The sequence below is a fragment of the Amblyomma mixtum genome, chromosome 10 (genome assembly GCF_055824585.1).
Source record: "Amblyomma mixtum isolate Tamu chromosome 10, ASM5582458v1, whole genome shotgun sequence".
Taxonomy (NCBI): Eukaryota; Metazoa; Arthropoda; class Arachnida; order Ixodida; family Ixodidae; genus Amblyomma; species Amblyomma mixtum.
In genome coordinates, this window is record NC_143021.1 from 31,322,377 (window position 1) to 31,347,578 (window position 25,202).

The following is a 25,202-nucleotide window of genomic DNA, read 5'->3' on the forward strand; positions in this document are numbered from 1 at the left end:
CATGCTGCAACACTGAACAGTGCGTCAGCATCGCAACCACTGATGGCGCTCGGCTGCTGACCCGAAAAACGCGGGTTCGATGCCGGCCGTGGCGGTCGAATTTCGCTGTAGGCAAAATTCTAGAGATCCGTGTACTGTGTGATGTCAGTGCACGTTAAAGAACTACAAGTGGTCGAAAATTCCGGAGCCCTACATTACGGCGTCCCTCGTATACTGAGTTGCTTTGGGACGACAAATCCCCATGAACCACACCAAACCACTTTATTCCGTGAACAAAGCAGAGTTTTTTAGCCTTGTGGTTACGCGTGAAGAGCCCCGCCTCCCTCTGTCTCCGGCGAAGCTAAGAGGAAAGGCGCCAGTCGGTCAGACGGCCAAGGAAAGCTACTTCGGTTTTGGGGGCTTTAAACGCGCCTCCCCGGAGTGAAGTGCGACCACACTACATCCAGCGCATCTCTAGCTGCGGTGTGGGCTGGTTTTACGCGCATAATTTCCCGTTCTATATATGCAACCGCAATGCCAGTCCATAGCATTTTTAAACGAGGTTAGCCTACGGTCTTGAATGCGTCTGATTCCGCTGTATCATATATTGTGCCCTAAAACCAGGAATTTAAAAATTGCTCAGTTAATAAAATTGAAGTAACCCTCTAGCAACTACCAACTACAGTACTCACAATGTCCGCCATGATGTGGAAGCCACCTACAAACACCACATCGTGGGATCTGTAGAGACCAAGATTTTAAAAAAGACAGTGTGTCTGGCTGATTTAAATTCAGTGGTTGAGAGTCGCCTGGCATTGTCAGTGCCAGTTTTTTTCTTTCTCTAAAATAAAATGTTTAGTAAAGGCTAATTATCTAACTTTTTAAATATCAGTTCGAATGCTTAATATTACCTTGAGAAAGAGGTGGCTGAAATGTTTGCTGAAAGGTTCCAGATGCGCAGGTTTATTCAAGGGCCTTAAAGGAGTACAGAGACCTAACTTTTGGGTGCGTGTTTTCTTTTCTGTATTGAGGCGTAAAGAATTATTATACTGATCACCACGTGGTACTCTTCCTCGACCACTAAAAAAATCATAATCGAATTTCTTTCTAGCGCTGTTTTGGCTTTAATTTCAAAAGCCTAGCGATAACTGTTACGTCAAAGAGTGGTTATAAGTCACCGGAGCCACGAAAAAGTGCAATATTATCAATGCTTCTACCTTCGTCGTCATTCCGGCTATTGTGGAAGGCTGGCTTCAGCACTATAGTCAATTAAAACGATCATGCAGCGATTTTATGGCAGCTTTTCATGCCTTACGTGCTGTATAACCATACTGTGGCGTCACAGCCATCGTTCAGCAGTTTAAATCGAAACCGAAACAGCAGCACAGAAAAATTTTATGATAAATTATTTAACTGCCGAAGGCGAATACAGAAATGTGATTCATGCATAGTAGTGCCTTAAGCATCACTGCAGAGAGCAAAACATGCCATCAAAATTAGGTGTCTATACCCCTTTAAAAGAAAGCTTACGGAATACAACACCTACCCCCTGAGCGCTCCTTGCGCATACGATATCTCTCGCCCTTTGCACTCGCAGAGCCCAGTCGTGGACAGCGCCCCGAAGAAAAGGAGGTTTCATTCTCTGAAACGCGTCTTGGGATGGGGAAGTAGCAACGGTGGCACACGGTAGCTTTTGTATACTGTGGACTTTCTTTTAAAGCCGGTAATAAAAAAAAGATACTTTAATGGCACCTTGGTGTAAACATTAAAAGCAATATTTAAAAAATTAGCTAATTGGTCTTTACTAATTATTTATGTTTCCAGAACGAGAAAAATACTGCTGAGTAGGCCGCCTGACTCTCAGTTAGACACAATATGTTTCACGGGCCTTGGGCAATTCGTTTTTTTATTAACTGTGTTTAGTTTTAGCTTCACGCCCTGTATAAGGTAACCACAGAAATCAGAGTCACCTTGATATTTGACCACACCTAATGTGTGGCAAATTCTCGCAGACTAAAAAAGTGCAAGCAAAAACTGCGGATGGCTCGAGGAGGGTGCAACAATAGTCTAGCCTGGCGGTGAAGGATATTATCATTGGGGCTTGCGCAAGAAATCTCTGTAGCCAAGTCTTTTCAGCGAAGGTCAGCAGATATCGGTGGCCAACTAAAGCGGAATGCACGATTCGGCCGTGTGTCATGCATATAGCTCTATCAACTTACGCAGGTATGCATGCATGCAAGTCAATGCATTCATCCCAGCGGCGGAGTTGGGCAACGAGGAAACGCATCGAAGCACCCTGACTATCGACTCGCGGCGCCGTGCGGTCGTCGGATGAATCAGTTTCCGCTGCTAAATGTTCTTTTTCTGTGGATCAGATTTCGACGGAACCGACGGGGCATGCAAACCACCCCGCCGTAAGGCAGCCGATCAAGCGGGTGTGTCGAACCCGCGACCAACGGCCGGCTGCAGCTCTCAAGGGCGGCCGCTTTCACCCCGCGCTGAGACACGTGTGAAGCCAGAGCGAGGCGGGTAACCCGCGATTATCGCTGCGGACGTCCAGAGAGTACCGCGTGAAGCCTCTACGAAGGAGGATTAGGCGCGGGCAAGCAGTATGAGACGTGTGCGGGGAAAATCATTTTCTAAGCTCCCTCGATTAGTCTACCTTATCCTGCGTGTCAGCCTTGGGCTCCCATTCTTAGTCGTCAGAGAGGCTTGTCCGTTAAGTGGCATTGTGATCACGATTTAATTTCTTTTTGGCGCAGGGGCACCATAGCGAAAGAACGCCCGGAAAACGAGATTAATTCTTGCAAGGTGGGGTAAGCGTTTCACTCCCTGTGTTGGCGCTTCGGTGCGTGATAGCAAGCAGGCGCAGTTAGTATAAATAAAACCGAACGGCCTGTAGGGTTTTAATTTTTTTTAATAAAGGTGACAAACTGAACGCGATGGTTCTGACTGCCTATCCTTGTTCTCAATTTTTCTCCAAATTTTTTGGGCTTCTTAGCTTGCTTATTTTCAGCCCTCTCTATATTTTGTTCTAAATTTGTTATGTTTTCTTCAAAAAATCCCCCCCTCCACCCATGTAATGTCCAGAAGGACCACTAGGCTGTCAAAATAAATTAAAAACAAATAATATATTGTCTAGTATGACCATCTAGCAGTAATCTAGTATGAACATGACAGCTCCGATTTGCATCATTTGTTTTCTTTTTTTTTATCCAATCTTACTTTTAGTTTTCTTTTTACCTACCCACAGCATCGTATATGGCATTGCAGAGGGAGCGAGTATTCCCTCCCCACCAGACGATACCCCCCCCCCCCAATATGATCAGAAAATGCATGTCCAAGGCCAACATACAAACCAAACAAGAAAGCCATTACAAGTTTGCTGCAATGATTTCTTTATCAAAAATATAACTATCGATTATAGGTTATCCTAACCGCGCACAGTATTCCGAAAGAATGATGATTTAAGCAACTCAGTTTTACTCTTCAAATCCTGCCCTTTGTGCTCGTGGTCGACGTCTCCTACTTATAGGATGGCGACAAAATACAGTTCTCGCGTTGAATCGCAACCAGATTATGATAAATGCTGTGAAACCATTTGTACTTTAATTTTTTTCGTCGTGTCTTTAACGGCTCTCATTCCAGCACCTCTTTCATAATCGCTACGCTTACTTCTCGGTCCTACCTACGAGAAATAAATCGGGCCGATATGCTTTGGACCCTTTCCAGCTTGTTTCTACAGAGATTTTTCGGTGGGGTCTATAGAGTACGCCCCTGTCAAGGATTTTTCTAACGCTGTTTTATGCAGGATCTTTTTGGAATCCAGTATAAATGATCTTGCATTTGGCTGTTGTAAAAAAAAAAGCTATTTACATGCTTCTGCTATTATATATAACCAACATGTTCATGCGAGCGCATTCTGCGTGTGTTTGTATTCGCTCTATACATTTAAATCTTCAAAAATTCTTGCACGCACATCTCGTAGGTCTCTGTGTCCCGTTCTGAACGCCTCTACACGGGAGGTGATTTATATTTCATTCCGTTCATGATTATGAGAACTGCAAGCAATCGTGGTGGCTCTGCGAGGTTCTGCTACTGGCCGCGTCTGGTCTCGGGTTCGATCCCAGCTGTGGTAGGTTAATTTCAACAGGGGCGCAAAGCCAAAGCGCTCGCGGGCTCAAATTCCACTTCAAATGAAGAGCACCTCGTGGCCGCAATTAACAAAGAAACCTCAAGTATGGAATTCCTCACAACCGTTCATTCGGATTTGGCACATAAGCGCCCAATATTTATTAAAACAAACGTATCTAAATTCTGAATTGATTCATGCACTGACTTTGGAGGGGCGAAACGAACCTCTGTTCTGGCAGCATGACTTCCTGTAAAGCAGTATATAGGATGCAGAAACAAAATACAATCTCGGTACTGAGTGCTCCTTCGAGATTTGGCAGTGTGCTGTGCACTGTGATTTAGTTCTCATCGATAACTAACGGGCAGGTATCAAACGCGTCATTTCGAATCGACCGGCAAACACGCACCTTTATTAGCAATGCTGGTGGCTGGGCGAGTTGGTACTCATTCTTCTTAAATCCAGCCAAAGACGTAACACAGGGAAAAAAATTCAGGGGGCCCTTTGCTTACCTAAAGTGCGGTGAGGCGAAAACCTTTAGAGCGGTGTTGCTGCTTTTGTCACTGATGTGTGGTTAAGATGTAAAATAAGTACACAATTGTTTGTGAATCTTAAAGGCTGAAGACACTGGAGGGCGTTTGGGAGGCATCCGTCTGATTCGACGCCTTTATGCAAACACTGTCCAGCGTCCTGGGCAAGGAGAACTACATATGTGTTGGCAGGAAGTAGCGTAGCCATTAGCACGCACGCCTGCGGAACCAAAGGATGATGATTCGAATCCCATCGTGCAAAAAGATTCTTTTCCTGGTTTGACTAGAAAAAGCGTGACACCTCTGCCGACAACCTTCTGTCGACAACGATGAGGCATTAAAGGCTTTCGCCTTAAAAACAGAACAGAGTCTGGGCTATCAACCAAGCTTTTATTGAAGTAAAGAGGCAAAAGAAGACTGGCACAAAGATGCGCCAGCACATGACCCAAACCGCTTAAAGGGCGGACGCCAAACCACAGTCGCCGTTGTACTTGCACATCTAAAACACCAGTCTTTCCCGTGAAGGCTGCCCGATGGCTTAGCTACACACGTGGTCTTTGCTTTAGAGATACAGTACGCCCCAACTATATCTGTACAGGTTTACCAGTTCTACACACCACAGTAGTCTCACTGTGTCAGGCGTGCAAATTAACGTATGACCCGCCAGTAGAGACGGATCATCTCTGCAGCAATGAAAATCTGTAGAGAGATAGTTGAGGCAAAATGTATCTATAAGGCAAAGGTCACGTGTGTAGCTAAGCTGTCAGTCAACGATTAACTGGAAACAATTTTCTTTTATAGAAGATGTGCAAGTAAAACGGTGACTGCCGTTTGGAGTCAGCTCTTTCACACGTTCTTAGTTATTTACGCGCGCATCTCTGCGAGTCTTCTTTTGACTCTTTCCTTCAGTAAAATTTCATTTGGTAGCCCAGCCTCCGCCCTGTTTTATTCTATTTTTCTAAGAAAACATTAAACAGAGGTTTGTCTGGTTGGGAAAGGATTTTAATTCAAGTAAGAAAAACGCCAAACAATAAATGAAAAAGGCAACGCTTCAGAACCTACTTAGTTTCTTCATTAGGAATAACTGCGGGCGAGCTGCAGCTGCCTTTTTAAGAACTCGTTTTGTGAGCCGCGTGGTCACAGGCCGTAGACCGTGGATTTAAAGAACGGGGGGAGGGGGGGGGGGGGCAGGGTTCCTAGGTAGGGATTAACATTTGCACTCGTTTGCTGAATATTCCATGAATCAAGTAAGAGCCTTCTACGCAGGCGCGGCTCGGTATACAGCTCGATATGTATGCCGTATAGATACAGTTTACCATCGAGCGCGACCAACAGGGCGGCCTTCCCTGACATTCCACTCACGAAGCACGAAAAAGGCTTGCGGCTCTATGTACAGAAAGCCAACCCAGGCGGGACGGTACCTCCAGTTCGGCGCCATCCATCCGACTCCCCATAAGAAATCTGCCGTAAGAACTTCATTGAAAAGAGCGGACACCACCTGTTCCTCTTCAGAAGAAAAAAAAACACGAAAAGAACCGAGTTGTCCATGACCTTAAGAGGAACAGATACCCCATCTCTTTTCATTCGGCATATCATCCAAAACCAGAAAAACTGAACAAAAATAATTCCACCTCGGGCCCACGCACTTGCTATTGGCAAAAAGGCGTTTGCATTTCTTATGCAAATGACGTCAGTGAAACCTTGGCCATATTGCCAGAAAGGAAGTGGTACAAACCGCACACGTACCGACTTCATCATCGGATGCCCCCTCCCCCGCCCAAAAGGCAGGCACCCGAAAGAAAAGGCCCCAAGGCGTTTGGCGAAACCAAGAACTTCTCCGAAAGAACAAAGCAGCACAAAGCGGATGTCAAACAAATGAACAGGGATAGAAGCGCGGTGGCAGAACATTGCGAGGCATGTGACCACAAGATTGACATCAAGAGAACCATTGTGCTGGATACCGAGCAGCACCAGAGCAGAAGGCTCTTAACTTGGGTCGTGGCACAATCAGCAGACGCGAGGAAATGTTAACAGTTGCCTAGGAACCCTTCCTATTTTACATCCATGGTCTACAGCTAATGACCCGCCGGGGGACAAAATGAGAAGCTACAACCTGCCCGCCGTCACACCTGATCAAGGAACCGGGTAGGTTCAGAAACCTTGCATTTTTTCACTTCTTTGGTTGGCTTTGTTTTCTAACTGAAATTAAATTCCAGTTTCCTGTGATCCGTCTTTTGGCCGCTTTTAAGATCACGCAACTTTCGTTTTGCGCCTTCGGTAACGTATGAAACGTGTGCAACTGCGTTGTGTTGTGTTGGGTTTATTGGCGCATAAGCAGCTAAGGCTATCATGCGCCAAGAACAAGGTATGGAAAAAATATGTTTGAGCAGAGTTTGAAAACAAAGTGGATAAAAACGGTGGTGTAAAGGGCCTAAAAGTTATTTTTACTAAGTAGCTGATGAAATACAAGAATTAAAAAAAAATGTCTGATAGCAGAAACCTTTAAAGGTTGGGTTACCTCCACAGACATCCTTGGCTCGGCAAGGATTTCGAGGCTCCCAACAGCTCAGATAAAGACCTCAGCCTCCTTCTCGTGATTGAGAAAGTGGCTGAGGTGTATAATTGTATGTAGCGAAGCACAGGGTGAGTAGATTAGAGTTGATGAAGAATACTGGCTTCCCTTAAAAAGCTAAAAACACACGGTATACTGACAAGTGCATCTTTGCCTAAAATCAATGCTGGATGAAAAGGAATGTGTTCTTTGTAAAAGGTTGTAAAATGTTTTTTTCTTAGTGATTCAAGTTCTGTACATGAGAATAATATGTGGTTTACTGTTAGTTCATCTCCGCACTTTTCACAAACAGGTTTGTCTTCTTTTGTAAGTAGGAAGTTGTGTGTGAGATGTGTGTGTCCAATACGGAGACGGCATAAAATAACTTCGATGAAACGTTCTTGGTGGGAGCATGACTTCCATTCTTCTATAAATGGTTTTACTAAGTGGAGCTTATTATTTCGTTCAATATTCCATTGCGACTGCCATTTATTTCTTAGCTTGCACTGTACCAACTTCATACAGTCATTGTAGGGGATGTTCACTTTCTTTATTTCTTTGTTGCGAGCTTTCGCAGCACATTCATCCGCCTTCTCATTGCCAGTGATTCCAATGTGGCTGGGAACCCAGCAAAATTTTGTCTTGTCCCTGTATTGTGGCGCTCGTTATGTTGTGTATGATATTACCAATTAGTGGTGTCACTGCATTTCTATGGTGAAGTGAGGTTAGTATGCTCAGAGAATCAGTGTAAATGATACTGCTCTGAATGTTCTCATTTATTATTTTTTCTATAGCCACCAAGACTGCGTAACCCTCGGCGGTGAAAATGGATGCACACTCAGGTAGCCGTACTATTTTTTCCCAATTATTCTGAACTACAGCACTTCCCACGTAGTGCGCCGATTTTGATCCATCGGTATAAAATGCTTCGTATTCTCCGTATTTTTCCTTGAGTGCTAAATATTCTTGTAATATCTGTTCATGTGGTGTATGTTTTTTCCGAAATTGTGTTAATGTGAAGTCGCACACAGATGGTAGGCAGTACCAAGGCGGGAGTGGATCAGGTTTGCGGGCAATATTTGGTAATATGTTCATTATGTCTAGTTCTTGGCATTTCTCTTCAAAGCGGAGAAGAAGTGGTCTGATTGCTAACGGTTTGTTGGTAAATAGTGTTCGAGATGAACACTTTGTAACGAGTGGGTAACAGATGTGTTTAGGCTGGGAACGGATCTTTAAGATGTATGAGCATGAGAGCATTGTTCGTCTGTCTGCAAGTGGTGGTTCATTGGTTTCTACGTAAAGGCTTTTTATGGGTGATGTCCTGTAAGCACCAGTTGAAAGACGCAAACCCATATTGTGCACAGGGTCCAGTCGCTTCAAGTACGACGGCCTTGCTGATCCATACACTATGCTGCCATAATCTAAAACGGAACGTACTACAGAGCGATAAATCTGTAAAAGGCATACCCGATCAGAACCCCAGTGTTTGCGTGAAAGGACTTTAAGTATGTTCAGTGATAGCGACGCTTTCTTCTTTAGTGCGTTTATGTGAGGCAGGAAAGTAAGCTTTTTATCGAAGGTGATGCCTAGAAATTTGTGTTCCTTTTTTAAAGGCAGTGTGGTTTGGTTTAGGTGTAATGTGGGATCTGTGTGCAAGCCTCGTTTGAGTGAAAAAAGTAAGGCTACTGTTTTCTGTGGTGAGAACTGGAAACCATTCTTTTCTGCCCATGTTGCCAGTTTGTTGATTGTAAGTTGTACTTGTCTTTCACATGTAGATATATTGGAAGATGTGCACGCTATCTGAAGATCGTCGACATAGACTGAATATGTTATGGACCTTGGTATAATTTTGTTAAGAGAATTCATTTTTACAATAAAAAGAGTTGTGCTTAAAATACACCCTTGAGGCACTCCATTTTCCTGAATAAAATCCCTTGAAAGGGTTGAGCCTAGACGGACATTAAATGAACGGTTAGATAAAAAGTCTTTAATGGAGTTCAGCATTCTGCCACGGATGCCAAGTTCAGCTAAGTCCTGGAGGATCCCGAACCTCCAGGTAGTATCATATGCTTTTTCTAAATCAAAAAAGACGCTAAGACAGTGTTGCTTGTGTATAAAAGCTTCTCTGACAGTATTTTCAAGGCGGACTAGGTGGTCTGTAGTGCAGCATCCCTTTTTAAATCCACACTGATGGATATCAAGAAGTTCACCAGATTGAAGAACAAAGGTTAGTCTTATATTTAGGACACTTTCGAAGGATTTGGCAAGGCAACTAGTCAGGGCTATGGGTCTATAACTGCTAGGAGAAGTTGCGGGTTTACTAGGCTTAAGAAGCGGTACAATAATAGCTTTCTTCCAGACTTCCGGTATTTTGCCAGTCATGAATATTGTGTTAAAGAATCTTAAAAGTGCGTTCACGGCTGGCTCGGAAAGATGCGCAAGCATTTCATAGTGTATTTCGTCGGGTCCTGGAGCAGTTTTTTTGCCGGCAGATAGTACTTTATTGATTTCTTGGAGGGTAATTAGACAATTGTATTTTTCATTTGTGCCTCCACTTGTTGGGAGCCTCTGTTTTTCAGCTGTGTTTTTGTATTTTAAAAAAGCCTGTGTATAGTGTGATGAACTTGAAACTGCTGCGAAATGTTCCCCCAATATGTCTGCCTGTTGCCCTATGCTTGTTTGTGTGCCAGGTGTTGTCAATAAAGGAATTGTGAACGGTGAAAAATTTCCATTTAATTTTCGCACATGTTCCCACATTTTTTTAGATGTGGTGTGACTGTTTATAGAAGAGACGTAAGTTTGCCATGATTTTTTCTCGGCACTACGACGGACGTACCGAGCTTTAGCTCTTGCTTTTTTAAAATTTATGAGATTCTCATGAGTCGGATACCTGCGAAATTTACCCCAAGCTCTGTTTTGTAATTTTTTTGCTTCCTTGCAGTCTTTTGTCCACCATATTTTATGATTTTGTTGCACCACTCCTGATGACTGTGGAATAGCTGTGAGTGCGGCAGTTATGATACAATTAGTGAACTTTTCATTTATCTGGTCGATGGAGAGATTATCTAAAAGTATATTTTCTAAATTTGCCTTTTCTTTAAAAAGTGACCAGTCGGCGAGGTGAAGCTTCCAGCGCCGTGGCCTTGTGGGGATTATTTCCGGTGGGGATGCTAAAGTGATTAGTATAGGGAGGTGGTCACTGCCATATGGGTTGTCAATGATATCCCATTTAAAATCATTAAAAACAGAAGGTGAGCTAAATGACAAGTCTAAAAAGGACATTTTCCCCGAGGTAGGGGAGCAGTAGGTGGCTTTTCCTGTATTTAAAAGACATACATTATTTGTGATGATAAAATCTTGGATTATTTGACCCTTAGAGTCACAGCGCTCGCTTCCCCAAAAAGGGGAGTGAGCGTTGAAGTCCCCAACTACTAGATACGGTTCTGGAAGTTCATTGATCAGTTCTTGTAAATCGTGGACTGTTAATGTAAAATGTGGAGGAATATATACAGAACAGATAGAAATTGTTTTATGGCTGACGACACTGACCGCAACGGCTTCAAGTTTTGTTTTGAGTGTGATTTCTCGAGCAGGGACGCCGCTTTGCACGACAATCGCAACGCCTCCAGATAGTCTATTTGCGTGCTCACGATCGTGTCTAAAAGTTTTATAATGTTTCAGGATATTTGTATGTTGTGGACCTAGATTTGTTTCTTGAAGACATAAGACTACGGGCGAGATTGACCCTAGGATATCTTTTATGTCATTGTAGTTCCTCAACATTCCTCTACAGTTCCACTGAACTAGAAAAGCCATATTTATGTTTGGGATAGGAACGATTGGGAGTTTACTTATTTTCTGGGGCCGTTACAGTGGCCCTGCCTTTTTTCCGCTCAAGAGAGCTGTTCCGCCGCTCTAAAGCAGGCGGACTGTGGGATACGTCCATCACCTCGCGACAGGTGCTGGACGACCGCGGGGAAGCCGCGCGTGTGTGAGTGTCAGGTCTCCCCCGACGGGGGGAGGTCCTGCGGGATGTCGACCCATGGGCCGGCACTCCCTGGCTTGGAGTTGGCAGAGCAGCTTTCGCTGTTCCTGCCTGGGGCGTGGGTGGCCCTGCTACAGGCACAGTGACACTGGCCTCGGCAGGTGCCGGAGTGCTGTGTGGTGCTACGCCCCTGCGCACCACATCAGCGAAGTTTGGTTTTGCTGAGAAGGAGAATGTATTTGTAACTGCAAAACGCCTTCTGGCTTCTTTAAATGAAATGTTTTCTTTTGTCTTTATGGTAATGATTTCTTTCTCTTTTTTCCAGGACGGACACGCCCTGGAGTACGCAGCATGGTCTCCTTCGCAATTTGCGCAGCGTAGTGCTGCGTCACATTCCTCAGACTGGTGGTCCTTTGATGCGCATTTCGCGCAGGTTTTGCGGCCGCGGCAGCTCTGCGAGCCATGGCCAAACTTCTGGCAATTGAAACAGCGACGGGGGTTGGGTATGTAGTGTCTTACGTTGACTTTCAGGTACCCTACTTCGATTGTTTCGGGTAAGCTGCTGGTGTTAAATGTAAGGACCATGTGTTTGGTGTCTATTTCCTTGTTATCCTTGCGGATTTTGATCCTGTGGACGTCTATTACATTTTGTTCGGATAGTCCTTGAAGCATTTCAGTTTCTGTTAGGTGGATAAAGTCAGCTTCGGAGATAACGCCTTTGACTGAGTTGAGGGATCGGTGGGGAGTCACGGAGACAGAGATGTCCCCTATGGAATCGATGTTTGCAAGTTTCAAGCACTGGATGCTCTCGCGTAGTTCGAGGAGTAGGTCGCCGCTTGACATTTTGGATACCTTGTAGCCAGGCCCTAAGGTATCTGTTAGGCATTTGGTGACAAGAAATGGGGATATGATTCGGGCTTGCTTTTGTTCACAGTTACTGTGTATAACATGAAACTTAGTGAAAGTTGGCTTCTTTTTCATGAAAAAGTCTGATGCTTCGTTCCGCACTCTTTTAAGAGAGCGATCGGGTTTGGAAAGGGGGGGAGCCATAAAAAATTGATGTTTTTCGGTCATGGTGCCAGCCACCCACCATGGAGTCCAACAAGGGGACGCGACAGGAACTTGAAAGAAAGTCCTGCCCACGCCAGCTGTACACCTTAACTATAACCTAATATGACTCAACACAGGGTAGTTGGTCACACACGGTTAACCCTCGCCGCCAGGAAAAAGAGGAAAAAACCAAGAAGGGAGGAGGATACAGGAGAGTTGTAAGAAAGGAGATAGGAAAGTGAAAGATGGAGAGGAGAACAGGAAAAGGCGACTGCCGATTTCCCCCGGTCGGGTCAGGCCGGAGGTGCCGTCTACAGGAAGCTGGGGCCAAAGTGGTGTGTTGCCTCCGCCGAGGGGCCTTAAGGGTCCAAACGCTCGGCATCGACTCAACCACCAGGATCCCCTTTTCCCCGGACACGGCGATGCCACGCACGGCTAAGCGCGGATGCTCGGGTCCGTGGTGACGCATTGTTCACCATCATCCCCCTGCGGGGATGTCCCTGCGGATGCTCGGGTTAACCCCGTGGTGTCGCCACTCACCAACGTCTGCATGCTGCAGACGCCTCCCTGCGGGGAACGTGTGCAACTGCAGAGTGACGCTTGACATAAAGTGCAATGAGCGATGCGCGTTAAGTATCAGTGCTCTCATACCCCAGAGTGGATAGAGCAATGCGTCCCTAAATCTTTTGGCGTTTGTTTCCAAAGTTCTTAGCTGATATCTGATCCGTTCGCCGAGTCTTCCCTGCCATCGCACGAAGAAATGGCGGGAAAGTGTTCGAAGCCCAAGTTACCGTCTCTGGCGTTCTCGCTTGTCGTAATCTGAACCCCGAAAGATGATGACTGCGCTCGATTTGCACAATAACCTAATGCACCGCAAGCTTATGCTGCAGAAGCAGAAAAGATCGGTTGAGTTTTGCTATCAGTTTTATGTTGAAGATATAGGCAACTTCACGTTAGAAACGATGGCGTCAGTGCATGGAACTGCTCCATTTACTTTGCACTACATGGGTTCACTTTTAATTGCTGAGACCACACGCGGATGCGGTTTAGGCAATGAAAGCGTTTCCTGACTTTCTTAGTCATCTTGACAGCCGGCAATGCCAGTTACTCCTGTGAGAGTGCCACACGTGCAACTGTACCTGCAAAACGTGCAGTCGCGGCGCAAGCGTGCTGCCACAATTGTGGATCCACGGCTACTAAGGAACTCTGCCATCTCCCTCTGACTTTTATATGAAGCGGTAAACTGAGTGCCTCGCAGTTTTAACTCATGTTGCTGGTGGTGCTTATTTGACTCACTGTTTATGTTCTCCGTTCCTGCAACTGATGAAAAAAAAATTTTCCAACGATGAATTGAACTGATGCGAAGGAAATAAGAAAGCATTCTTCTCTACCTTCGCTTCCTTTCTGCTATCGTTCTACAGGCTGGAGCACAAACTGTAGCCCTATGACCACTACCGCTGCTTGTAACATCATCACCATCATCACCAGCCTGATTACATTTCCTGCAGAGCAAAGGTCTCCTCCAAATCACTCCAATTAACCCTGTCCTTTGACAGCTGCGCCCAGCGCATCCCAGCAAACTTCTTATCTTATCCGCCCACCGAAATTTCTGCCGCCCCCTGCTACGTTGGCCTTCTCTTGGAATCCTTTCAGTTACCCTTAAGGATCATAGCCTATCTTGTCTACGCAATACATGCACTGCCCAAGCCTATTTCTTCCCCTTGATTTCGACTAGGATGTCTTTAAGCCGCGTTTGTTAGAGCCAGTGTTTCTTTTCAGCCGGTGTTATCGCAAACTCCCCCTAAACGTCTCGTGCCACGGTGGGCACGTGGCGGTTTCGCACACACGCCGACGCGGGGCAGCTTTCGCCCTCATGACTCTGCTAATCTTCTCGCGTTAAAATTCGGAAACAAATCTGTCATACACCGTTGCGAACACCATGCTTTCTTAATGCAGTGATACTTTTGCTTCTCGCTGTTCCCGCTAAGCACAGGACTGGCGCTAGAAGTTCTTTCACAAATTACGGTCTGTGCTTTAAGCTTTGACATCGACAGCAGCGAACCCGCCGCGGTGCCCCAGTGGTAAGGCGCCCGCCTACCGAGCCGGAGTACCCGGGATCGAACCCGACCGCGGCGGCCGCGTTTCGATGGAGGCGAAACGCAAGAGGCGCCCGTGTGCTGTGCGATGTCAGTGCACGTTAAAGATCCCCAGGGGGTCGAAATTATTCCGGAGAGCTCCACTACAGCACCTCTTTCTCTCTTCCTTCTTTTACTCCTACCTTCCTCCCTTCCTTACGGCGCGGTTCAGGTGTCCGCTGAGGTATGACACAGATACTGCGCCATTTTTTTCCTCAAAAACCAATTTACCAATTCACGACAGAAGCGCTACGACACACAGACGAGCGAGCGCAGAGACCAGAGGTCAGGAAAATCCGCTGCTGCTTCCAGAGGCCAGCTTCCATCGGATATCTTGAAGCACGAGCGCCAATGCTCTGCCGAAGCCTTCGGTAGTGCGTGCTCGTGTAGGTTTTGCCTGCATGCAACGCTGGGCTTGCTGCGATACGAAACGCTATTGATCATGCGCCCCGCCGCGGTGGCTCAGTGGTTACGGCGCTTGGCTGCTGACCCGAAAGACACGGGTTCGATCCCTGCCACGGCGGCTGAATTTCGATGAAGGCGAAATTCCAGAGGCCCGTGTGCTGTGCGATGTCAGCGCACGTTAAAGAACTCCAGGTGATCGAAATTTCCGGAGCCCTTCACTAACAGCGTCCATCATAGCCTCAGTTGCTTTGTGACGCTAAACCCCAATAAACCAAACCAACCTATTGATCATGTGCGTGTACCTCGCGATGTGTTATTGATGTTATCGATGTGTTATCGGTATATGCCACGATGCCAGCGTACTGCGTTTCTCGCTTACATCGCGACTCAAGCGGCTAGCACCGGCAACTCTGTGGGGAATCGTGATGGATGAGTGGATGGGTCGAGGCTTTCCATTAGTAGTGCGGGGAATGCAAACGTCATATTGCCCGAATTTCGCTTCCCAATTTTTCTCTCCCGCTGTCCAACCTTCGGGTCTTGTTAGATTGCCTATAGCCTGTCCACACCACGCGGTTGTCGTGAACATACACTGCAGGTGCCGAGCCTCGCAAGGTTCAATTTCCATCGCTATTTCCCACAATTGTAATCATGTATTTCGAAGAAATTAAATTTACCTGGAAGCATGGAAACGAGTCATATTTCAGGCAAACCGCAAATGTTATGTTGTGTGCATTCAGTTTGTTGCGTTGTGTGCATTCAAAAAGATCCGCCACTCTTCTCGGACGCCATTCTTCAGATTCGACCACATCGACTACATTGTGATTCTGCTAGAAAATAATTTTTGCGCATTGTCATAAGTAAACCATCTCCCGTGATGAGAAAGGCGAACTGAAAATCAATTTCAAATCTTTGAAGTTTTACCACACGTAAAAGGAAGCGAATTTCCCTAGGACCCTACATAGTATAGGATGACACGAAAGTCGGTATTCAGAAAATATTTCCACCAATGAAAGTACCATTCTGAATTCTGCAGTTAGATAGACATTTTATATGAAAACATTTTTCTTTAGATTTCTGAAGTATCGCCACATATACGTTCATGTATCAAAGGAATTTGATTTCCACTTGAACAAAGGTCAGCATACCTTTGGGTTCGCTGCCAGGTTCTTCTGGAAGGTCGGCTCGAAAGCGGTGTTGGGTTCCACCTTCCAGTACTCGACGGGGCGACCCACAAACTCCAGGTTCGGTCCGTACGCGGCGCCCACCTCCAGCATGCGCACGAAGCCGCGTGACTTGAGCGACGAGTCGTGCGACTCCAGGTCGTCCAGGCGGGCGAGGACGCTGCGTCGGGGTAGAGCATAGCCCTTGTCCCACACCTTTTGGCACAGCTCGTAGAAGAAGACGAAGTAGTGCTGCTGGAACCGGTGGCTGATGAGCAAGACAGGCAGCAGCGGCAGTCCGCATAGAAAGCTGAACGCAAAGATGGCGTGAGAGAGAAAAATATACACCAGCCTATTCATTGCTACACTCTGCCTGAAGCCTTAACTCGGGAGACAATCCTCGTGGCGGGCAAGACCAACTTGTGTGGCTGGTGTTATTGACGTGGTTTTGCAGACCCTTGCTGCGATACCGTTTCACTGCAAATGTATTTGCCTTTTCGGTCTTATACGGGTGTCGAGCGGCCTTTCTGCGCCGTTTACTCTTTGATCTTTGTCTCGTTGGCGAGAAACTTTCGTTGACAGCCTTGATTTGGGTATGTGGATGTGTCCAGTTTCTGTAGTCTTGAAAGTAGCCGCCGCTAACCACGTCCTTCGCAGCGCCTAGGACGGTTATGCTAGCTTCGCAGGTTGCGGATCCTGGAACGGAAAATGGAACGAGAAAGATGTCATGCTAAATCATGTCAGCCCACAATCTGTAGTCGAATACGACCCAAGTCTGCAGTGAACGTCTGTCCACATTCAGTTCCGCCGAAAAGAATTCCTCCGTAGCAAATTGCAGGTCATTGTTAAAGCTTTTCTAGTTACCTAAACAAGAAGTTAATCACGAGACGGTTCTAAAGCTTAATAATTTTGATGCCTCTGCCTTGTTTAGTAGTCAAACATTAAAAACTTGATTTTGTTCAATGTTCCGATTATTCAGCGTAGTAGTACAGCACACCGCGGACCGTGGACCATTGTTGCCAAGTGCTGTTTTTTCAAAGTTGTATCCTACTAAAAAACTAATAACTACAATATAATTACAGGTAACTATAAGTAGACTACAATGACGAACGAAACTATAGTTATGCTGCCTTAGTGTTCAGATGCAGAGAATCCTGAATCATTCATCTTGTCGACGAGATTCCCGGTGAGGCGCACGCACACTTGGCACTTTGTAAATGAGCATCGGCTTCGTGATCGAAATTAAAGAAACTGCATTTTGGAAGCCGCCCGAGGCCGTGGGAATATTGCTGCATAATCTGCCTGATCTGTTACCAAGGGGTTCGTGCCGCAACGTTGGCCTAGTGCGCTGAGCATCCACCTCATAGGCAGAAGTAGCGGGACTCCAGTAGAGCCGCCACCCTCCGGTGATACAGTGGGTACAAGCTTTGCCTTGCACCGGTGCTCGGTTCATGCCCAACAATTTTGTACAAAAGCAGTTTTCAACGGGAAAGAAGTTGTGCACGCAATTTTTTTCATGCGTTGTAAGATTTTAGTGAACCAATATTTACGTAGATCTCCCTTCAACTGGCTTGCATTTTTTTGCTATTAACGTTTCTGCGATCGTCAAAAGCGTTCCCCATATGTTTTCTATGACAGTCTTAACTGCTACATGCGAGCAATGGAGACACTTTAAAAGAGCTTCTGCTAGAGATCTAAAGAATGGACCATTACCTTCAATATTTCCATAACAGTACCTGACCATTTTCTAATATAAAAATTTTTTGCCCTGGAATTTTGGGCATGGTATTCATACTTCGAAAATGGACCTGTCGCCCAACCTTGTGTAGAGTGAAACACATTGTACCGTGGCGCCATTTATCGAAGCTGGCCTTGCGCCATTGAAATCTGTCACCATCATCATTGCAATGTTAAGCACACCTTAATCTCCAATCAAAGACCAATTTCCCGCTGGCGCGCGTCTGAAATATAGAGCAAGGTGATGAATGTGAAGCTCGAGAGAAAGTGCTTCAGAACGTTAACTCAGTCTAACGAACACCAGTTACTTACTATTAGCTGAGAAAAGTGATTTCCTTAAGGTGACCAGTCCTCAGCTGTTTTTACCACAGGCTGTCGTTTAACGCCTGCGTAAGCTGGCTACAGGCTACAGTGAAATGCTTTTCCTGAAGTGCACTTTAAATCCGGTTATAAGTGCCTTTGCGGCTTCATTAGTGGCAATTCTGGAAATTCTCTTGTTCATTTACCGAACACATGATGTTTATGTTTGCTTTCAACAACATACATTGAATTTATATTTTTTCTTAAAGAGTTGTTTTTTGAAACTCCTGATAATGGTTAAAAGCAGTAAATACATCCAGTGCTGAGGTCATACTGCAAAAATTTCTGAGCAATACTTCATTATAGTCGGATACAACTTAAGAAGGCAGCGGCTTCTCCCCGTCAAAGAACCCCCCCTCCAGCCAATGGCGTCGGCCGATTCTCATGACCCTGCCAGTGTGACAATGCAGGGAGCAGTGCCACAATGGAGAGAGGGGTCCATCCCCGACTATGGACAGAGGGGACTATCCTCTTTCATCTGCCACTCGCTGCATTGTCACCCTAGCAGGGTCATGAGTATCGGCTGACGCCATTGGCTGGGAGGGGGGTCCTTTGACGGGGAAAAGCCGCTGCCTTCTTAAGCTGTATCCGACTATAGACTTGCTAGTGCTACTAAACGCAAGGGAAAAAGAGTCGTTAGAATCACTGCCATCTTTATTTATTCAATAGGAAATGTAGAGTGCAACTTTCCTGCGTACAGCAAACAGCCATTGAACATCGGCATTTTTTGCGATATTGAATCGCTTCTGGCGGTCACAGATTAGAGTTAACGAATATTGATTTCGCCAGGAATATCACTGAACAAACCGGCAGTAACAAGCAGTTTGAGCATCGCTGGGACTCGTGCTTTGCAATCCCCTTGAAGCACCGGAACTAATGCATGCCACGTTCTGCTCTCACAGAAAAAGCAGCTGACTCCCCTATATCGGCGACTTGTGTCTTTCGCCCTAATCATCGTATCAGCTGTTGTCTGCATAATTAACGATTCTAATCGAAGTCGTGACGACGAGGCGTACTCTTTCGCGAAGCCGATGGCGTTGTCGATTTGATTATTCTGCTGGTCAGTGGGCTCTGCAGTTGTCCTTGTCACATGATTACCATCCGCCACGTTATGTTTGTGGTCGTGAAGTAACCAAAACCTAAATGATGACTGAAGCTGTGAATGATCAGTGCTAGCTGGCCCGCACTTCCTGTCACAATTTTTGCATTTGCTTTGAATGCTGCTGCCACATATGAATGTGCGTTAATTGTATTTCTCTTTTCCTGCTTTATGGTGTGAAAATTATGTTGGCACGAATTTGAGCATCTTGCCGTGCAGCGCATTTCTTGCCATAGTCACAAGCGCAAGACCAGCCGTACGTTTGTGGTTCTGCCCCACCGCATACGTGCCGCGCTCAGAGTATACTTCATTTCGTCTCGCCGACCAATGTTTGGTTTGGTTTTGGTTTTGTGGGGTTTAACGTCCCATAGCGACTAAGGCTATGAGAGACGCCGTAGTGAAGGGCTCCGGAAATTTCGACCACCTGGGGTTCTTTAACGTGCACGGACATCGCACAGTACACGGGGCTCTAGAATTTCTCCTCCAAAGAAATTCTAGCCGCCGCGGCCGGGATCGAACCCGCGTCTTTTGGGTCAGCAGCCGAGCACCATAGCCACTGAGCCACCGCGGCGGCGCGACCAATGCCGCTGATGTATACAACGTCACCGCTGGCTGCTTCATCGTAACTCCGCCCGCTGTTAACAGCCGGCAGAGTTACGATGAATTGATGCCTAGGAGCGTTACCACTTAGGCGGCGTCTGATATCGAACCCGCACCCAACCTGATGATGATGGCGAAGTAGGTGAGAGGCGATTCTGCGCCTCTACTGAGGACGACGAAGTTAGCGCGAGCCACAGGGAGGTTCAGTTGATTGCCGGCGCTCGGTGATGAATGCGGCAGCACGAGTCATAGGCGGGACCACTCCACTATAAGAGCTAGTTCTTCAAAATAAGTGTGCGTTGTAGAATTGCATGAGCAGTGATGGTTTACCTTTGTATGTAGTCGGCGGCAGTTTTAACAGCCATTTTCCGCTCGATTTTAACAAATACGGGTATGTTACAAATTACCGGATCTAGATAAGTTGCTGCCTATATATCACTTGCAGCGTTACTTATCGCAACGTCAGTTAGGGAACTAGAGCTGCAAGTCGCACCAGTAGAGTTTGTTGTAAGCTTGCATTCGTTATACCCCTCCAAAAACAAGGTATAACTATTTGTTTTACAGTAGAGGTCATTGAAACATTTGATTGATCGAAAATATAAAGGGGTTGTTTTTTTATATCTCCAGGTTACTTCAGTGCTTAAAGTGTTTAAGGAAAGTGAGACCACAGAACTTGGAGGGCGGTGAGAAAGATGCACTAACTTTTTATAATGAAAGTCAATTACGTGGTTCCTATGTAGCATTAGGCAGGACATCCCAGTAACAAAGTAAACAGCACCATCCCTTCGAGCACGTTAAACCAGTCGTAAAGCATAAAGTTTGTCGCTCTATATGTCTGGTGATTTATTTCTCTTGCGCCATTTTTCATTTATCGCGACCAGATAATAAATAAACACGTGGTGAAAATTGCAAGCTATCAGTGAGCAGAGACTCTCGCGTAGAATGTAAGCATTGCAATTTAACACTGAAAACTCGTCTTGATAGCTTTTTAGGTGATCGATTTGGCCAAAATTGAGATGCGTGAGGAAACAAAAGTACACAAAGAAACAAAGTCACAAACACTCACTAATACTATACGACACTTGCCAAGACGTCGTCGAACGTAATTCCGGAAAAAGTCAAAATTCTCCCGGCGACCCTTATTCTTAGTTTTCATCAAGGCAAGCTTGATGTGGTCTTCCGGCAGCGTCATGTTCTCTGCTAAGAGATGCTCACGTGTAGTGGGTAGCTCGATTCAAAATTTAAGATACTAGTGTTGAGCCTTGTCCTCTTAACTGCTAAAATAAACTTACCTCGCTCAGCATGTGTAGGAAACCGTACCATATAATCTTGCTTTCGTCCTACGAGCGCACGCGATGGCCAACGCCCACGTCATCGTCAAGTACACTGGTGCGCAAATAAGTAGCAATTTTCACCGAAGATGTGCGCAAGTCCTTTTTTATCCGCCGGTATATACTCGATCTCGATACTTTGTTTCCTGTGTCATTGGCTTAAAATCTATTATCTCAGGGATCAATTATGGGACCTGCATAAATTCTGTGTATATTCATGACATTGTAACCATTCCACTAATGAACAATATTGTGTTATACGCCGACTACACGAATGTCTTTTTCTTTTTGAGCCTCTAATCTTCAAGTACTTGAAAGCTATTAAATGCCTGACTTAACCGCTGAATGATTCCGCTGCCGTCAACCAACTTCAATTAAAGGAAAACAAAACGAAGTTCTGGTTTTCTGTCTAAAAAATAAACAATTTGACCACCATATCACTGTATAATTTAATGACATGATAATCAAACAAGTGCATAGTTTCCGGTTTATGGTGTGCACTTCGGCAGTGATCTGGGCTGGACATATCATGTGAACAGCACTAGAATGAAAAAGGCCCGATCTTTTTTCGCGATCTATCTCTATAACCCATCTGCGCCTACAGCTGGTTAAAAAACAATTACGTGTTGCTCTTGTTCATTCCCATCTCGGGTACTGCACTCTCGTGTGGGGTACTTGACATAAAACTGATTCCCATAAATTATTTTCACTTCAGAAAAGAGCCCTACGTGCATCGTGTACAGTCCAGCTAATGAAACAAATCATTTGCAAACTTTTCATGTCCGCAACCTTTTTCATTGTTACAACCTCAGTTTGGCGGTTCTGTTTTTTCCATAAACTCAAGCAGGATTTCATGTCTTTCTACAATACTTATCTCTCGAGGAATATAACTTATGATTTCCCTGTGGTTTCCCTATCTACGACCATGTCTAGGACAAACTATGAGAAACAAAGCATAGCTGACCTAACTGCTTCCCTGTGTAATGCGTACCAATCTCTTGTAGAAACTGCTGGGTAAAGTACCAATGTCGTTAAAGAAAAACTTTAGATGCTTTTTCCTCCGGTAAAACTTTTAGCCTTGAAAAATTTACTATTGCACTAAATAGTTATCGTTCTGTTGTTACTGTCCATATTTTCAAATTTCCTTTTCGGTGTCTTTCATTTTACTACTGCAATGTGCGTATTTATATTGCAAAGGGTTTTTGCTAACATTTAGCTGTTTTATTGCTTAGAAAATTCACTCTTTGGTCATATTGTCAGTGCTCACATTTCGGATTGTCACTGTCATTTCCCAGCACTAACTTTTCACCTTACTGCGTGTTTTTTTTTTTTGAAAAGCGTTGTTTTAAACAATGTATTTTGCCGTTCGGCCACCAGTGTCATGATTTGCTTTTTGGGGCGTAGGCCTCGTCATGAGGCATACTTTCTATGCCTCCTTTATAGCCTGTCCTCGGGGGCATATTGTACAATATGGCCAAATAAACACTACTGCTACTATCGCTTTTGCATATAGGAGATTGTTCTGCTGCTTCTAAGTTTCTTGCTGGCATTGAAAAGTCCTTGTCCTCACCCAAACCATGACGGAACTTGTTCACATTCTTGTTGAGCTGCTCAAAGCTGTCGTTCACAAATGCCATAGTATCTCCATACCAAACAGAACAGCATGATCTTAGATTTAGGTAATCGCATCTCTCTGATAAAAATTTTCACAAGTTGCGGATGACTGGAGGCTAGCACGCTTGTTAGCTTCGATTCCGTCCGCGATGGTCATATTTCAGTGGATACGAAATGCAAAAAACATCTGTGTGCCGCACAATGTCAAAGCACATTAAAGTATGCCAGGTGCTATAAATTAATCCGTAGCCCTCCGCTACGGCATTCCTCATAGCCGACATGTCGCCCCGCGATGTCGAAAGCCCACAATTTACAAATGACCTCTTTTAGCCTCTTAATAACTTCCATTATGCTATTTGGCTGTTCTTTTTACCTACAGCTTTGACCAAGTCGTTTAACGTTCCAGCATTCCTTTCCATCATATTTCAAGGGATAGCGAGCCCGACGAGAGAAGTTGGCCCTTTTACCGAGCTCTGTCTAAAGAGAGGAAGCAGGCAGCACACTCGTGTATGCCAAAAGGAAAAGAAGTTACCTTCAAAAGTCAGCTGAGCTGGGTTGTTCACTCTCGGTACGCCGCTGCTGCCAAAGTGACAACGGCATCCATGGGTGCCCTCCACTTGAAGTGGGTGATAAGCACAACGCTCCCAGCAGGCAATACAGTTAGCAGCAATAATCCGCGTGATATGCGACTTTCTCGTCGAGAGCGAAGATCATTCTCGTTTGCTTCCCTTTCCTTCTTTTATAGCGAGAGCTGGTGATGACTAAGCATCTTTCGACGCCGAGCTACGCGTCGGTTTCTTCCTCAACTCTTCTCCTGCCCTCACCCTCACCCACATGTTCTTTCACTCACCCGCACCCTGCAGGGAGGGCAAGCGTGCCACTGATGGCCGCCATCCTCCCCTCGCCCTCGCAGCAACTGTGGGCTCGCTCTCCAAGCAGAGTGTGGGTGAAGGGAAACACGGTTAAGCTGGGAGGGTGAGGATTGATGGAATGTAAGAATTATTTCGTCCTTTAGGGCAGGTTGCAGGAGAGAAGGAATGGATGGCCGCCAAACCATGGCTGGCGGCGACCTCACTGGCACGCTGTATGGACCTTACTTGATTCTTTGTGTCCGAGCTGACCACAACTCGATGCCGAGGCGAACTCCTCTCCTAGCAAATGTCGCATGAATCCGTGAAAAGCTACAATGCGCGCATGCGCAGGACATCTCCTGTTTATTTTAGTGCATTACGTGACATATCGAGCCGGTGTTCATCGAGCACGTACGGCAATTTTAACTCGCCAGCGAAAAGGAATGTATATGGAGAGCGTCTCCTAGAGTTTACAGACGTAAAAATTTGGAATAATCTACCACATGACCTAAAGACTGTCTACAACTTATTACCTTTAAAAATCATTATTACCTTAAAAAGAATGACACACTTTGAGTTCATACTTTCATTTTTTACTAGTCGTCTTAGATATTTGCCTGGTATTATTTGCATGAAGCCGAATCCTGATACCTTGATTTATTTATAGATTTATACATTTGCGACTGTTCTAAAAATGTGTTGTAATTAAAAAGTGTGTACTGAAATCATTTTATCCTCTTCTCGTGTGTTGTACTCTTGTCATGCTTTGTAAATACTTACCAGCTATTTTCCCCTAGCTTTTTGTGATGTCTTAAGTCTTGTATAAGTTCTACGCGTTTTGTTTGATCTGTAAGTTTTTAGTTTATATAATCTGTAATATATGTGTTTCTTTTGTTGATGCTCTAACAAGTGTTGAGAGTGATGTATAGCCTTCTTTATACTAACTTACTGTCTTTATTTTGGTATACTGTTGTCTGCATGCTTGTATACGTTTTTTTACTGGACCCGTTACTAGCCGTTGGCTATGGGTCCGAGCAGTGTTTGCGTACATTTGTAAAACAACAAATACCAATGAATGAATGAATGAATGAATGAATGAATGAATGAATGAATGAATGAATGAATGAATGAAGAGACTAATCATGCGTAGCGAATATTTTTTATCCAATACTCTTGCCGTTCCATCTGTTACCACACTGCCACGCGAGATTTCGCTGGGACAATTGTAGCCACGCCCTGTAGTTTCTATGTTGTTCTAGATAATTGTTGGCGTTTTAGACACCTTATCTTGGAAATTCATCGCCGCCTTTAAAGTGAGCGGAACCGAGAATGATCTGCGGCCCGTCCCCACCGACCGACCAATAACATCGTGCACTTAAGGTAACACTTCCGGCTCCCTGTCGCTCACTTCCCGCTTGGTACAAGCTCCCACACGCGGCTTCTTTAGCAGCGACTCAGCCACGGTTTTGGGAACGGCTAAGTGAAACCCTCACTGCACCACACGTTGCATCTGCAGCGAAAAGCTTCCGCTGACGTTGTGTGGGCAGGATTTTTCAAGCGCGGCGGGAAGACAAGACGAACCCCATCCCCTTTTCACTAAATTGGAGTGCGCCGAATCATAAGGCATGACGGCTTTTGACAACCGGACTTTCTGCCGCCAGCAGACATGACTCGTCTGGTTAA

General features: G+C 45.4%; 2 protein-coding genes across 4 annotated transcripts in view; both read right to left on the bottom strand.

The window, feature by feature from the left end:
- LOC149325529 (thiol S-methyltransferase TMT1B-like) overlaps positions 1–23,285 on the bottom strand; it is an 80,350-nt gene extending 57,065 nt beyond the window's left edge. Inside the window, exon 1 of the mRNA XM_089563762.1 lies at positions 23,201–23,285. The gene's annotated coding sequence lies outside the window, so the exon portion shown is untranslated. The remainder of the gene's footprint in view (positions 1–23,200) is intronic.
- Positions 1–25,202, bottom strand: part of LOC149325532 (thiol S-methyltransferase TMT1B-like) — a 53,027-nt gene that overhangs the window by 11,867 nt on the left and 15,958 nt on the right. For 2 of the 3 annotated variants that reach the window (XM_089563760.1, XM_089563761.1), the window contains exon 2: positions 15,913–16,623. In XM_089563760.1, the coding sequence (XP_089419886.1) occupies positions 15,913–16,287 (375 nt within the window). In that variant the 5' untranslated portion in view covers positions 16,288–16,623. Of the gene's footprint in view, positions 1–15,912; positions 16,624–23,200; positions 23,334–25,202 lie in introns of those variants that run through there. The other variant, XM_089563759.1, reaches the window with a different exon arrangement.